The sequence below is a fragment of the Schistocerca americana genome, chromosome 4 (genome assembly GCF_021461395.2).
Source record: "Schistocerca americana isolate TAMUIC-IGC-003095 chromosome 4, iqSchAmer2.1, whole genome shotgun sequence".
NCBI lineage: Eukaryota > Metazoa > Arthropoda > Insecta > Orthoptera > Acrididae > Schistocerca > Schistocerca americana.
Window position 1 is genome coordinate 26,445,798 of NC_060122.1, and position 13,361 is coordinate 26,459,158.

Below are 13,361 nucleotides of genomic sequence, written 5' to 3' on the forward strand. Positions count from 1 at the left end.
CGTTACCATGGAATCTCCTGATCTAGGGTTCCCAAATATTATTCAAAGCTGATGTTAATTCATCCTGGTGTGAATTCTTCCAGTTACACTACATACTTCCTGAAGTGTCCCCTCTATGTAACTTGTATCTTACATCATGTTCACTCACCATTATAAAGTTTTCCCCTAAATAATGCTAGACTATAATGATTTGCATTCTTTTGATTAATTATTGCTCCAGATGTATGAATCAACATGATTTCTCTTACTGCCAGGACATTCCTTTCTTGGGAAAGGAGTAATAGCATTAAAGTTGTTAATGAATTTTGTGTGCTTGCAGTAACAATGTTATAGTGCTCTGTCATAAGTGCTATAATGGCCTAACAATTTAGTCTGCTATAGATGTCCATTTAAATTTATATGCTTAGCCATGACACAGGCAACATAAAGCCTCATTACCTTTGTGGTTGTTCTGCAGCTGACCACTGGAGCGTGTGATGAGTTTCTCATAGCATGTATTCTTGCCTCTGGGGTTTGTGCAATTGTTTAAATACTTTGACTGTGGCTTTACTGTGCCGATTTGCCCCCTGTGTATAAATATGTGGCATTAAAATAATAATGCTGCTGTTTGTTCATGTAAAAGGCATGAAAATGTTTTCATGTAGCATGTTAGCTGATATCTACTACTCTGGTTTCTCCAGTGAGTCACTCGTCATACAAATTAAGAGGGCCGATTAACAGATGGAGACTAATTTTATTCACAGATGTTTATTAGTCAATTTCAGTTTAGCATCTATTTCAAAGTATTTCCTTCTTACTGAAATGCACTCTTTACAGCATCTCTGCCAGTGCTCGAACACACAGTGCAGACCATTTTTTGTCAGGTCCTTGAGAATTGTCACTTTCCTTGAACACTGTGTAGATTTCTAAATTAAAATGCCCCAAGGAATTGCTTTTACTGACAGGAATTGAAAAGAAAATGGTGTGGTACAAGATTGGGGCTAGAAGATGGATGCAGTAAACAGGTAATGTTAACTAAACCAGAAACTGCAAGACTTGGTTTGTGATATGAATCCACACATTGCTGTCCAGTCAGAGAAACTTCTGGTCTTCTCTTGCAGTGCATTTCATCATTTTAGCTAATACTGATTTGCAGTATGCTGCTGTAACAATAGTGTGAGGGAACTGCACACTGGTAAATCATTCCAGGACAGTCAAAAAATGCCATTGCCATCACTTTCCCTGCAGATGGAACAACTTTCACCTATCTTTTGGTGTTGGAAAACTGAGCAATTCCCACACTGTGCTGGGCTTGTTTCCCCTCAGGTTCATGATCCATCTGATCCATGACTCATCATTGGTGATATTAGACTCCACACACACATCTCTGCCCCCCCCCCCCCCCCCCCCCCCAAATCATAAGAGATGCAGCACCTCATGGCTTGTCTCTACTGGCACAGCCTGTTGTTTGGATTGGAAGATGTGCCACCCAACAGGTAAAAGTATGGGTCATAGGAATATGATCCTATAATTGTAAAGAAACTGACATGTGAAATTTTCAGCACTGCATAGAGGTGCTGATGCTTAAGGACAGTCACAGCACCCTGGTGACATTGACTTGTCACAGTAGCACCCAAAACACAAAGCCCACCTTGTTTAACACACAGGTTGACCATTTAAAAACTGTTGCACAAAGTAGTGCATCTTCACTGTAAGCTTGCTGCAGCTTTGCATTTGTTTAAACAAACATGGACTTCCATTGTGCCATACTGCTCCTCTTGCATCACATCTGTAGAACGTTACTACCAACCTACTGTAAAGCATGTGCTGCCACCTGTGAGCATTATACATGCAAACTCTCACTTTGTTTCATGGTACAGATAGGAAACTGTCACAGAAGCAACGAGAAAGAATGCCTTTGCTGATCATCCCTTGTACAGAATTCATAACTATTACATGCAAAGTATGACAACTCATCTAGCGCTCAGTGCGTAGAAGGAAAATATAAAGTGCTGAAGTGTGTAAACATGTAGCACCAGGAACTATCTTTGCACTTTCATTGGGTTTGATAGTAAATGCTGCAATGAACTTCCTATTTTTGTGAACATGGGGTTCCAGAACTGTTCTTGTGTTGATTGAACATGAAACCAAACCTCAGCTTTAACCCTTTACCTATTTGGATTGTGTGGTTTCATCCACACAAACTGAAATGAGACCGATCCCTGATAATTTTCCTCCTGTATTGTGTGAAATGGAAATAGTTGTGATGAATCTGTAGCATGGGCTAAGGTCTCCTTCATATTAATAGGTGATAATTTGGTTAGAATTTCATGAACTTAATTAAAATTCTCATAGTGTCTATTTTGTGCATATTGGAATTCCATGAGAAGTTATGTCTGCCATTTTGAAGTGGATGAGAGAGGACAGGGTATTGGTTGGTTCAGTGTTTCCTTTCTCTAGCATTTTTGTTTGTACTAAGTTAGCGCATACAACCAGACCTAAGCCATTTCCATTACTCAGTACTTCAGGTCTTAACTGTGTTGTCTAGCAGTCTGTTTTGATGTATTTTGAAATATTGTAAAAACCAAATGATTTGGCAGGCAACAATTTAAAAAATTTGAAGCTGACTGCCCTGTACAATTTGTTGGTTTCAAATCTGCTGTAAGGAATACTAGATTTAGTAAGAATGCTGTACATCTCATAAAAATAAGAAACTAACGTAACATGAACTGTGACTGGTATTGTGCTGCAGATACATGTTTGTGGCTTTCGGTTCGTCTTCACATGTGCATGTGGACAAGATCCTGATGGACGGTTCTGGACAGCGTGTCCATGTGCTGGAGGAAGTGTCAGGGCCCTATGTGACACTCTGGTACGACAGCAGCCTGGACAGAGTCTTTGTGGCAGATTCAGGGATGAACACCATAGGAAGTCTTGCCTCTGATGGTAATAATAGCTAAACTGTTAATGTACCTGCATAAAGTAGTGACAAAACTGTTCTAAAAGTATAAAAGTTTTTCCACGCTCTATGGTATTCAGGTACAGCAACAAGTATATAGAATGAGAAGACTTTCGGTTGCAGTGTTGAAATTACTGGTTATTTGTACATCAGTGGTGTGTGTTTTGCCTAATTCAAGACATCTTCAGATTAAGTTATGGATATCAATAAAACATCCTCATGAACGAAATTTATTTTTGTAGATGTTTTATCATAGATATTTTCAACTTGCTTATCAACATCAACCAATCTGAAGATGCCTCGAATTATGCAAGAAATGACTCATTGATGAATAAACAAACAATAATTTCATCACAGCCAAGACTGTGTTGTTCTCCTTATTCTATAGTTGAAAAACTGAGCACATCTTCACTGTAAATATTGTGCAGTGAGATTGCAAGGTTTTAATTTGTAGGTATGTCCTGTGACTGAACGTCAGGCACATTTGTATCCATGGTCTGCAAACTACTGTTAATAAATGTAGGGTAGAAAGTATGTCCCATTGTACAACTTTGCATGAAAATACTACAGGAAGTAGTCAGTGTTTGAGTGGATGATTACTTAAGCACCTCTGTACTTGAAACACATAATACAGTCCTCGTGCTCATAACTGGAGTGACATGTAAAAGACTGTGGTGTATTCTGAAATTTGTCAGTGCTTATTCCAGATATTTCTTAAGCAGGGTTTTGTGAATAGCTGGTTTCTCAAGATTCTGCCAATTTTTCGGTGTCTGTGGGATGCTATTGGGTGATAAAAGTAAACCTGTAAATGTTCATGCTGCACTTTATGTACAGGGTTATTACAAATGATTGAAGCGATTTCACAGCTCTACAATAACTTTATTATTTGAGATATTTTCACAATGCTTTGCACACACATACAAAAACTCAGTTTTTTTTAGGCATTCACAAATGTTCGATATGTGCCCCTTTAGTGATTCGGCAGACATCAAGCCGATAATAAAGTTCCTCCCACACTCGGCGCAGCGTGTCCCCATCAATGAGTTCGAAAGCATCGTTGATGCGAGCTTGCAGTTCTGGCACGTTTCTTGGTAGAGGAGGTTTAAACACTGAATCATTCACGTAACCCCACAGAAAGAAATCGCATGGGGTTAAGTCGGGAGAGCGTGGAGGCCATGACATGAATTGCTGATCATGATCTCCACCACGACCGATCCATCGGTTTTCCAATCTCCTGTTTAAGAAATGCCAAACATCATGATGGAAGTGCGGTGGAGCACCATCCTATGGTACGTTTAGCTCCCTGCTTGCTTTATTCGTCAACTTCCGCGGGCTACACGTGAAACTTGCCCGCACGCGTTCAACCGTTTCTTCACTCACTGCAGGCCGACCCGTTGATTTCCCCTTACAGAGGCATCCAGAAGCTTTCAACTGCGCATACCATCGCCGAATGGAGTTAGCAGTTGGTGGATCTTTGTTGAACTTCGTCCTGAAGTGTCGTTGCACTGTTATGACTGACTGATGTGAGTGCATTTCAAGCACAACATACGCTTTCTCGGCTCCTGTCGCCATTTTGTCTCACTGCGCTCTCGAGCGCTCTGGCGGCAGAAACCTGAAGTGCGGCTTCAGCTGAACAAAACTTTGAGTTTTTCTACGTATCTGTAGTGTGTCGTGACCATATGTCAATGAATGGAGCTACAGTGAATTTATGAAATCGCTTCAGTCATTTGTAATATCTCGTAAGCAGTCAGGATACAGGCCCAGTTGCAAGATGCAGGGAAAGCAGTGTGTATTTATACCATTCGTGTCCCTAAAAAAACTTTATAACAGATATCTGAAAGCGTAGGCTCATTAAAATTTTCACACTGACACGTAACTGTGACATTTGCACTTTCTGCAAAGTGGACAATTCTCCAAGCTACATAAACAATTCACTCCTGCTATAAAAATTTTTGATGAAGGAATTTAGTATTTTAAGTGCCACGGCTTCAGCTGTTCAATGTGAAATGAAATTTAAATGAGAGACAGCTGCAGGTTGTTGTTTATGCAATCAGCTCTGATGTTCCATAATACCATCCTTATGCCCTACGACCAATGTAAATTAGGAGGAATCTAGTCTTGTGTACAGTCCTAAAAGGAGCCGTAGTTAAAGAACTGGTGTCCATAGATCCCAGGCTTACCAAACACTACCCCTCGTTCATCAACCGACTGACATTCTGGTTTGAATGTTGTCCTAACAGTTGTCCCTTGATGAACAAAGTGGTTGTTATGTAAATGAGAGGCAGACATGGATTATTTAATATTGGCTCCTGTTGTGACTGCACCCAAAATTGGATTACTCCCAATTTACATTGGTCAAGGGAGTTGAAGATCGTTTAATGAAACATGAGAAGTACTTATATAAATGACATGCACAAGAGATGGCTGCACGTGTTTTAATTTTCGTTTCATAAGTTAATTTGGTTGAAGTAGCAGTTGTTGTGTGGACTGATCAAGCACTGCATATTTAGATGGTGTCATAAATCTCTGTACCACTAAGTTGACAGTATACTGCATACTGCAATGGTTAGATAAAAATGCTGGATACTCAGTGGCTTCTGTATGGACACAGTTGTGCCTTAGGTACCTGTGCATCTCCTTGTCATCCTTGACAATTTGGAGAAAATCTGTTGTGCTCTGAGAGTCGTACACTTGTGCAATTCTTAGTCTTGCGGTGATGTTGGGCTGTACAGAACTTAATTGTTACCCATTAATGAGGTGATTGATGAGACAGGATACAGGCTTATGGTGCCCATTTTAATGCTGCCGGAGAGTCAATCCATTGGCCTCATTGTTCCATGCAGAAACTCTTGTTTGTGAATAGTAAAGTGTGATGATGTAACAGTGGCTTGTGGTTCCCTTGTCAACAATGGCCTGAAGTGTCAGCAATGTTTCCAGCATATCTGATAAAAAGTTTCCATTAATGTTGACTTCAAAAGTGAAAGTGTGGGGACTTCCTGGTCCATGTCATGTGAGACGAGTTCGTTTGACTCTTTAACATCATGAAGGTTGTCCCTGAGCCAGAAAACATTCCTTCTGTGTGAACTGCAGTAGGTCACACATTCATTAGAAAATAACACTATTGAGCAAGGCATGGAATTTGGAAATTATGCCAACAAAGCACTGCAGGCTGCAATTTGCTGCTCCCCGGTAATTAAAACACATTTCAGTATCCAATATTTTGTCACTTGCATTGTTTGCATCAGTAAGTTTTCAGCTGACGCGCTGTGAATAGATTTCATTGGTGACTGCTCAGTTGGTTCAGCAATGGTAGCATATGTTTCCTCTCCAAAGTCCAACACATGAACTGTTTGATACTACCTGAAACAAAAGCAAGTTATACAAAAGGAGTAGGGGTACTTTCAAGTGGTCCTGCCAAAGCAGAATCTATACGCAATTTTCTTCATTTGCCCTTTCTGTAGGTAATTGTGCACTTGTCATGGCATTAGTAACTCCTAAATAGTGTTACTGTATTGGCTCAATTTAAATGTGTTGTCTTCATAACTGAAACAGTGAAATAACCTACATTACAGTAAAGCCGAAAATGTATCTCCTAGACTTCAGTGTGGGTATAGCTATGAAAGAGATGTTTATTTTCACATTTGTGTGGGAGAGATCTGCGGTACAACTGCAGGTTCGGCCGTTTCGTGAGCTCAGAGGCGTCCGCGGTGCCTTCGTCGACCTGTGGACTCTACCTAAGATGGCAGTGCAGAGAACTTCGGCGAATCGTCAGGAGGGTACAGGGACTACAGATAGGTTTAAATTGATTACGTGCAAGTCATGTCTGTGGCAATAACTTGGAAGGTTAAAGTGCACTTTCCATGTGACAACAGGTAGACAACTACGGTAAAGAACCGGCAGTACTAGACTCTGGGACTGTGGTTCATCAGTCTTAGAATTTCTCAAAGGCTTACTTTCAGTGAGCATAAGCTTGTTAATACCAGGAGACTTTGACCCTTTGTACACAGAAAGCTGGTAGAATGTGTCCTTCCTGTTGTGCTCAGACCTGCACCACTTATTAATATTAATTTAGTACCTTATCTGCAGTGCTGTATTCCTAACAGAAATAAGACTTGGCTAAAGATCCTGTGACTTGAAGCATCACTCATGGCTGCCACGTGCAAATTAGCCTTTCTGCATTGGTTATCCTCAGCAAGCCTGTGTTTTGATCCCTACTTTTATGTAATTTTTGGTGTTCCATATATGTAGCAGAGGTCCCGCAATTGAAGCAAACATTAAAGGGTAGAGTGCAGAAAATGAATTAAGAAGCAATGTTGTCATAAGTACCAAATATGTGGCAAGCTGTTTTCCTGGTGTACTCCAGGGAGTGAATCAACACCAACAAACTGGTTTCAGGTTTTCAGGAATGTTCTCTCTGCTGTTTGCATAATGTCAGAAACCTTCAGTTACGTTTTAAAATTCTCACATTCCTAATAATTTTCTTGCCCTTCTAGCAGTGGGCTTGCAATGTCACAGGGCCATTTCTTAATGCACAAAATATTGACGTTGTTCATAAAGGATTTGAATTTATAATTTGAAATGAGCCTTAGCCTCAGGATCACTAAAGCTCTGACAGAACTGTTTACTATTTATTTGAGAAGTCATTTTGCTCGATTCTCTTCTAGGAACATGAGAAATGTTTCTGAAGAGCCCTTCTAAAATAGCTTTCTTGGCTTCCTTCGTTTGAACACCTGGCTTCCTTCGTTTGAACACCTGGCTTCCTTCGTTTGAACACCTGGCTTCCTTCGTTTGAACACCTGGCTTCCTTCGTTTGAACACCTGGCTTCCTTCGTTTGAACACCTGGCTTCCTTCGTTTGAACACCTGGCTTCCTTCGTTTGAACACCTGGCTTCCTTCGTTTGAACACCTGGCATTTTCTTAAATTGTTCAATGGCTCATATTGACCTCATAATTGCCATATATGACTGAATGCAGCAATGTCCTTTCAGAGGTACTGAAAAAATACTAATCTCAAAAACAAAAAGAAGAAAACAGAAAAAAAGAAAGCAACACATTGTTGCACACAAATATTGAGCTTGATAGTGTTTTCTGCAACCTGTTGAATTATTTCATTATACTTAATTTTTCTCATGTCATTTGAACATCTGTTAAAATCTGTGTTCAAACCTTGGTAAGACTCCCTTACTGCTTGCACTGCTCTTAAAGCTTGAGGCCACTGAACATGCTGAGAATATGATCTGCACCTAAGTCCTGTGCAACAGCTGGCAGTTAAGGTCAGTCAACTCAATTCTTTGGCATAATGCCATTTGAATAGTTTGTACACATACTTAAATTGTTATAAAGTACTAAAATTCTTACCTAGCATTACACTAACACCATCACTACATGCTACTGTTGTCATTGAAGAAAAACCGTACTGTAAGAGAAATTTTGAAAGTTTAGTGTTTATTGTTTGTGCATATGTTTTTCTGAAGTTTAGTGAATTTCATACATTGTCACATATTGAAATTCTTTCATATTATGAACGGAGCTGCTTCCTTAATTCCTGCAATGCAGTCTGTGCAAAATTAAACTGTGGAGGCAACAGTGCTTTGCCCATGTGGAGACTATTTTGAATTTTCAAATCCACGAGGTTGTGGAAGTCCAAATATGGTTACACTTTCTTCTACAGAATATGCTGGGTGAAACTTTCCTTGTACTTTAAAAAAAAAGTCTTTCTGCTGTTCAGCTGAAAGGTTCTTTACAAAATTCTTTTTCTTTTGCTACATGCAATTAAAAGGGCAATTACACAAAGGGGGCCTAGTAAGGTAATTTCTGAAAATCCGTGGATGTTGGAGAAAGTTTCTACTTAATGTTGTAATATTGCTAACTTCTCACACTGCCTAGTTGTTGTTCATTTTGAAAAGTCTTTAGTGAATTGATAGGTTTGTTCACCATAAACAGTGACTTAATATCACAAGTTCACTTTTTCACTCATTACTGCTTTAACCTCTGATTGTGTTGTAAAGAGTACTTTCCAGTAAAAGTGGCAACATGGGCCTTATAAAGCTTAGACTCATTGCATAAGTATTACTATCTTCAAACTCTTTGCAAACTGCGTGTTTACAATTCCACTCTTCAGCACTGACAAGCCAGTTGAAGAAACACACATTGTGCCAAAGTTCATTGCTAGGTCTAGAACCTCATAGGTTCGTACATTAACTGCAAGATGACTTATACTTTGTGTGTGATGCCTATTCATAGAGGCACGAGTTACACAAACTATAAATTTGCAAAATACTTCTGAACTACATTTTAGCTGTTACTATAAAATAGCAAACTTAGTGGGTACAAAGATACAGTAGGTAAAATAAGTTTAACTCCAAACTGTATTAACTAAGAAATGGCAAAATTATGGGCACTATTTTATGGGAGAACAGTGTGCATGATTATCAAAATCAACCAATAAGTTGTGAGAAAGTGGACTTAGATAGTTAAGTAAAAGTACACATATAATAAACAGAAAAACTGCTTTACTGAAATGTATAAATAATTACATTTTAGGATTTGAGGATGCTGGATAAAAGCTTTGACTATGTAGTTTTTGGGAAAAGTTATTATTGACCATAAGAAAATGAGGACTTTCCAATGCATTATAAGAAGCTAACAACCGTGAAAATCTTTCACGGTGTGCATGTATAGTCGATCAAGAATAGTTCTTCAGATCCAAATATAGTATCATCAGTAGTTTGAAAACTACCCCGTAAACAATAAATTTCCTGCAACTACTGTGTGCGTGTGTGTTATTGACCAGAAAAGGAAAAATTAAATTGGCATCAGGAGTGGTACAAGAATGGATAAGAGCATCCCACCTTGCTCTTACAATGTCTGTTAGGAGTATTTGACATCTGCAGGAGTATACTGGTTTCCATTATGAACCCCAAATAGGGATGTATAATTCACATGGAAATTTGGACATCTGGTATATTTTGGTTGTGAATTGCATGATTCATCCTACATTTGCCGTTACTGTTAAGCACAAATAAAGTGAGTGGATTAACACATACAGTGAATATAATAATCCCTAGTTTCTGAGGAGTTTCTGAAACGTATTAACTTTACATATTTATTCTACAAAAATTCTTCTGATCTTAGTTGAATTGCCTTAGAAGATAATGCTGTAAGGCATTATAGAATGAAAGTTCACTAGCAATCAGATTTCTGCCACAAGGAGTATTTAGTATTGGGTGGCAGAAGTTCTACGTGTAGAAACACACTGCAGTAGAGTTTGAATATTTGCAGGTATTGACCACCACATCTTCAAGAGGCTGTCGGGGTCTCCGACGTCAGTAACTGCTCTGGGGCAGGATCTGTTCTGGACCATCCACGGCCAGCGCAGCTTGTACTGGGCCAACAAATTCGATGGTGCTTCCAAAGTGAAGAAGATTGACCTTAGTAAGTGTGCCATGTAATGGATTCTGGTGCAACTTTTTATCTTGTCATGGTTGTACAAAGTTTCATTGACATAGTTTCAAAGAAAATTATATTTAAAGCTAAAAAGTCATGCTTTTGGTAAAATGCATTTAAAATTTTTGGAAAATCTGTTCAATCTACATGCAAAGTTAAAACTCATGAGGTCAGTAGCTGTCATCTTTGCAGATTTCTGTATCCTTCAGTGTAAGTTGGGAGGCACTCTTCGGAATTCTTGTATCTTGTCATTTTGGGGCACTTTCCTCAGCTTTTCACACCATCAGCTGGTAAACTGACACAAGCATTTGTGATGTTAACCCCAGGTTCTGTGCCCATATTTCTGAAAAACTTTCAGCGTACTGTCTGACCCATGTACAAACACACAACTGCATCCATCACACCAGTTTTTAGGGGTTTTAAAACCACAAATACTGTTATAGGCAAGTATTCCCACACACACAGTTATTGAAGCTTTCGTTGTAGTGAGAGTTCTCCCACACTTGCTTTAAGCAAGTAATTTGTTAGTTAAGTATCTATAGATAGGTTTTAAAATCTGCTATTGACATTGGTAGGAGGATGGTCCTGTCTGTATTAATCGGCAGTTATGCTAGAACTGATACATGGCAACTTGGAGCATCTGCACAGAGGTCCTCTGTTGCTTTTTAAACTTAAATCTTCTATTAAAGTTCCTTATTGTTGCTATTTTTACAGTCTGCATGAATAAAATATAAGCACAAAAAGATAACTTCATAAAATAAAGTACTATTTCAGATGGTAACACTCTTTTCACAAGACTTTCTGCGAACGTCACTTTGACATAAAGCACAATAACAGCAGGAATTGCTATAATTAGCACGAGGTATGGAACTCTTGCAAGATTTATGCATGCATATGCTGTATAAAAACATGCCATTCTTGGTAAAAAATTTGTAATTATTATTATTATAATTAATCATATGACTTAATGTTTGTTAAGCCTGTTATCATCAATAGTTCACATATGAAGCATGGAACATACTTTGGTTAAAACTAGGAGTACCATGTTCAAAGATAATAGTGCATTGAAAATTTGAAATGTTACAATTCTCTTTAAATGTCATTAATAAATTATAGATTTATTCCTTCAAAAGATGCTATGATGATGCAGGGCATTAATATCACATGACAAAGTGCTAATGTAATGGATAATGTTGTGGTTTATGAAGTTCAATGTAGGTTCTCGTCCTGCTACATGAAAATATTTTGTTCTTCTTAGCATTAACACATTCTTGACTTCATAATGAAGGGAATGAAGGGAATGAAGAATGTTCTGCAATATTAAATGTTACATATGTTTGTTTGGTTAGAGAACACATGACGGTTTGAGTGTGGGGTTAGGCAGGAACCTGAGAACAGTTTAAATTGCTGAGAGTGAAACAAAAAGCAATAAAATATGCGATTCCTTGTTACGAAGTAGATCGCAGTTCCTGCATTTGTCAATGTTGAATGTGACTTCATTTCAAAATATTTTCTGCCAAGAAGATATTGTGAAATGAGTGTTACCCTATTTCAAATCACTGAGGGTAAAACAAAAAGTGCTGTAATGATGCTCAGCTGTTACTTTTTCACTTTGCATCAGGCTGACCAACTTTGCAAAGCAGTGGTCAAAGAATATACATTCATATATTCTCGTTCAGGAAAGACTTGGGTGTAACTTAAAATGATTAATAAATTTGAATTTTCCACTTCATGAATCCCTCAGCTGTGATTATTTTTATATAAATTTTGGTGGATGTTTTTGAAACTGTCGTCATGCTTACACAACTCATTTATCCTGGCATATTCAAAGATTGAATACCATGTAAACAATTTTACTTTATCTTCACTAGTAGTGTTGTAAAATTCCCGGGAATTTAAAAGCGAAGAAATATGCCCAGGGAATATTGCCAGCAATATTCCCAAAATTCATAAATTCCTGGCAAATTATGGTTAATTAGCAAAAAAGCTCAAAAAACTGTTTAAAGGTAAAAGTAGTAATTATATTGTTAAATCTTATATGGATCTCGACTTAACCTCCTTGTTAGAAATAGACATTTTTTGGTGTAAATATCAAAGAATTACCCTAGAACTGCAAAGTGTCAACATTTATGACTCTTAAATTTCCTAGAACTGCCAACATTGAAATAATCAACCTTTAGAAAAACAGAGTTTATAATATTGATAAGCCATCTAGTGAGTAACCGAAGTTACTAAAATACACAGGGAAGTTTGTTTATTCAATTTAAGTTTTCTGTCATCATTATAGGTGTTTAGACTGTAAAGTTTAAAAGAAACTTGTACAAATTTTGTAAACATTAGTCATAGAAGATGGCATTTCTGGGAAAAATTATGCGAATAAACCAGCCGAGATTTATGATTTACTTCAGAATACAAGTGATTTTACTGACCTAGACGTGGTAAAATACTAATTAAAAATTCTAAAAGTGAAAGTGATTGCAGTGTTTTGGAAAATAAATTTATAAACCATAATTCATCACAGGAAATGAGAAGTCTTTGAATTCTGAAAGTGAAACACCTATAGTCATTCGTTTGGAAAATTTTAAAAATACTACAGATAACAGCCGGTTGAGAATTACACCACCAGATAAATATTATGTAAGTTTAGATTTCATTCAGAGAAATAAGAGGTTTGAACTTGCCTAAAAATAGTAGGCCTAGCAAATATTTTAAATTATTTTTTCTGCTGAAAATTCTCCATATGAATTTCACTTTGGAAAGAAACAGCATTATGATTGATGATGATTTCCCCACGTAGGTAATAAATTCACTGCAAACCATGTGTAATGTAGCATCATTTTTCTAAAAATTGGCACTTGTTGTTCATTTTCAGTAAAGATAAACAGGACTTTCAGTGAAGGGTTTTTCTCATTGATTTATTCTTCTTCCTATAATTCATTCACCAGGCAAATATGGCCAACACTATTTGAATATAAAC

At 37.8% G+C, this 13,361-nt stretch overlaps 1 protein-coding gene across 1 annotated transcript in view; it reads left to right on the forward strand.

The window, feature by feature from the left end:
- LOC124612899 (vitellogenin receptor-like) overlaps nt 1-13,361 on the forward strand; it is a 232,698-nt gene that overhangs the window by 133,440 nt on the left and 85,897 nt on the right. The window contains exons 16-17 of the mRNA XM_047141363.1: nt 2,732-2,925; nt 10,220-10,372. Of these exons, the coding sequence (XP_046997319.1) occupies nt 2,732-2,925; nt 10,220-10,372 (347 nt within the window). The remainder of the gene's footprint in view (nt 1-2,731; nt 2,926-10,219; nt 10,373-13,361) is intronic.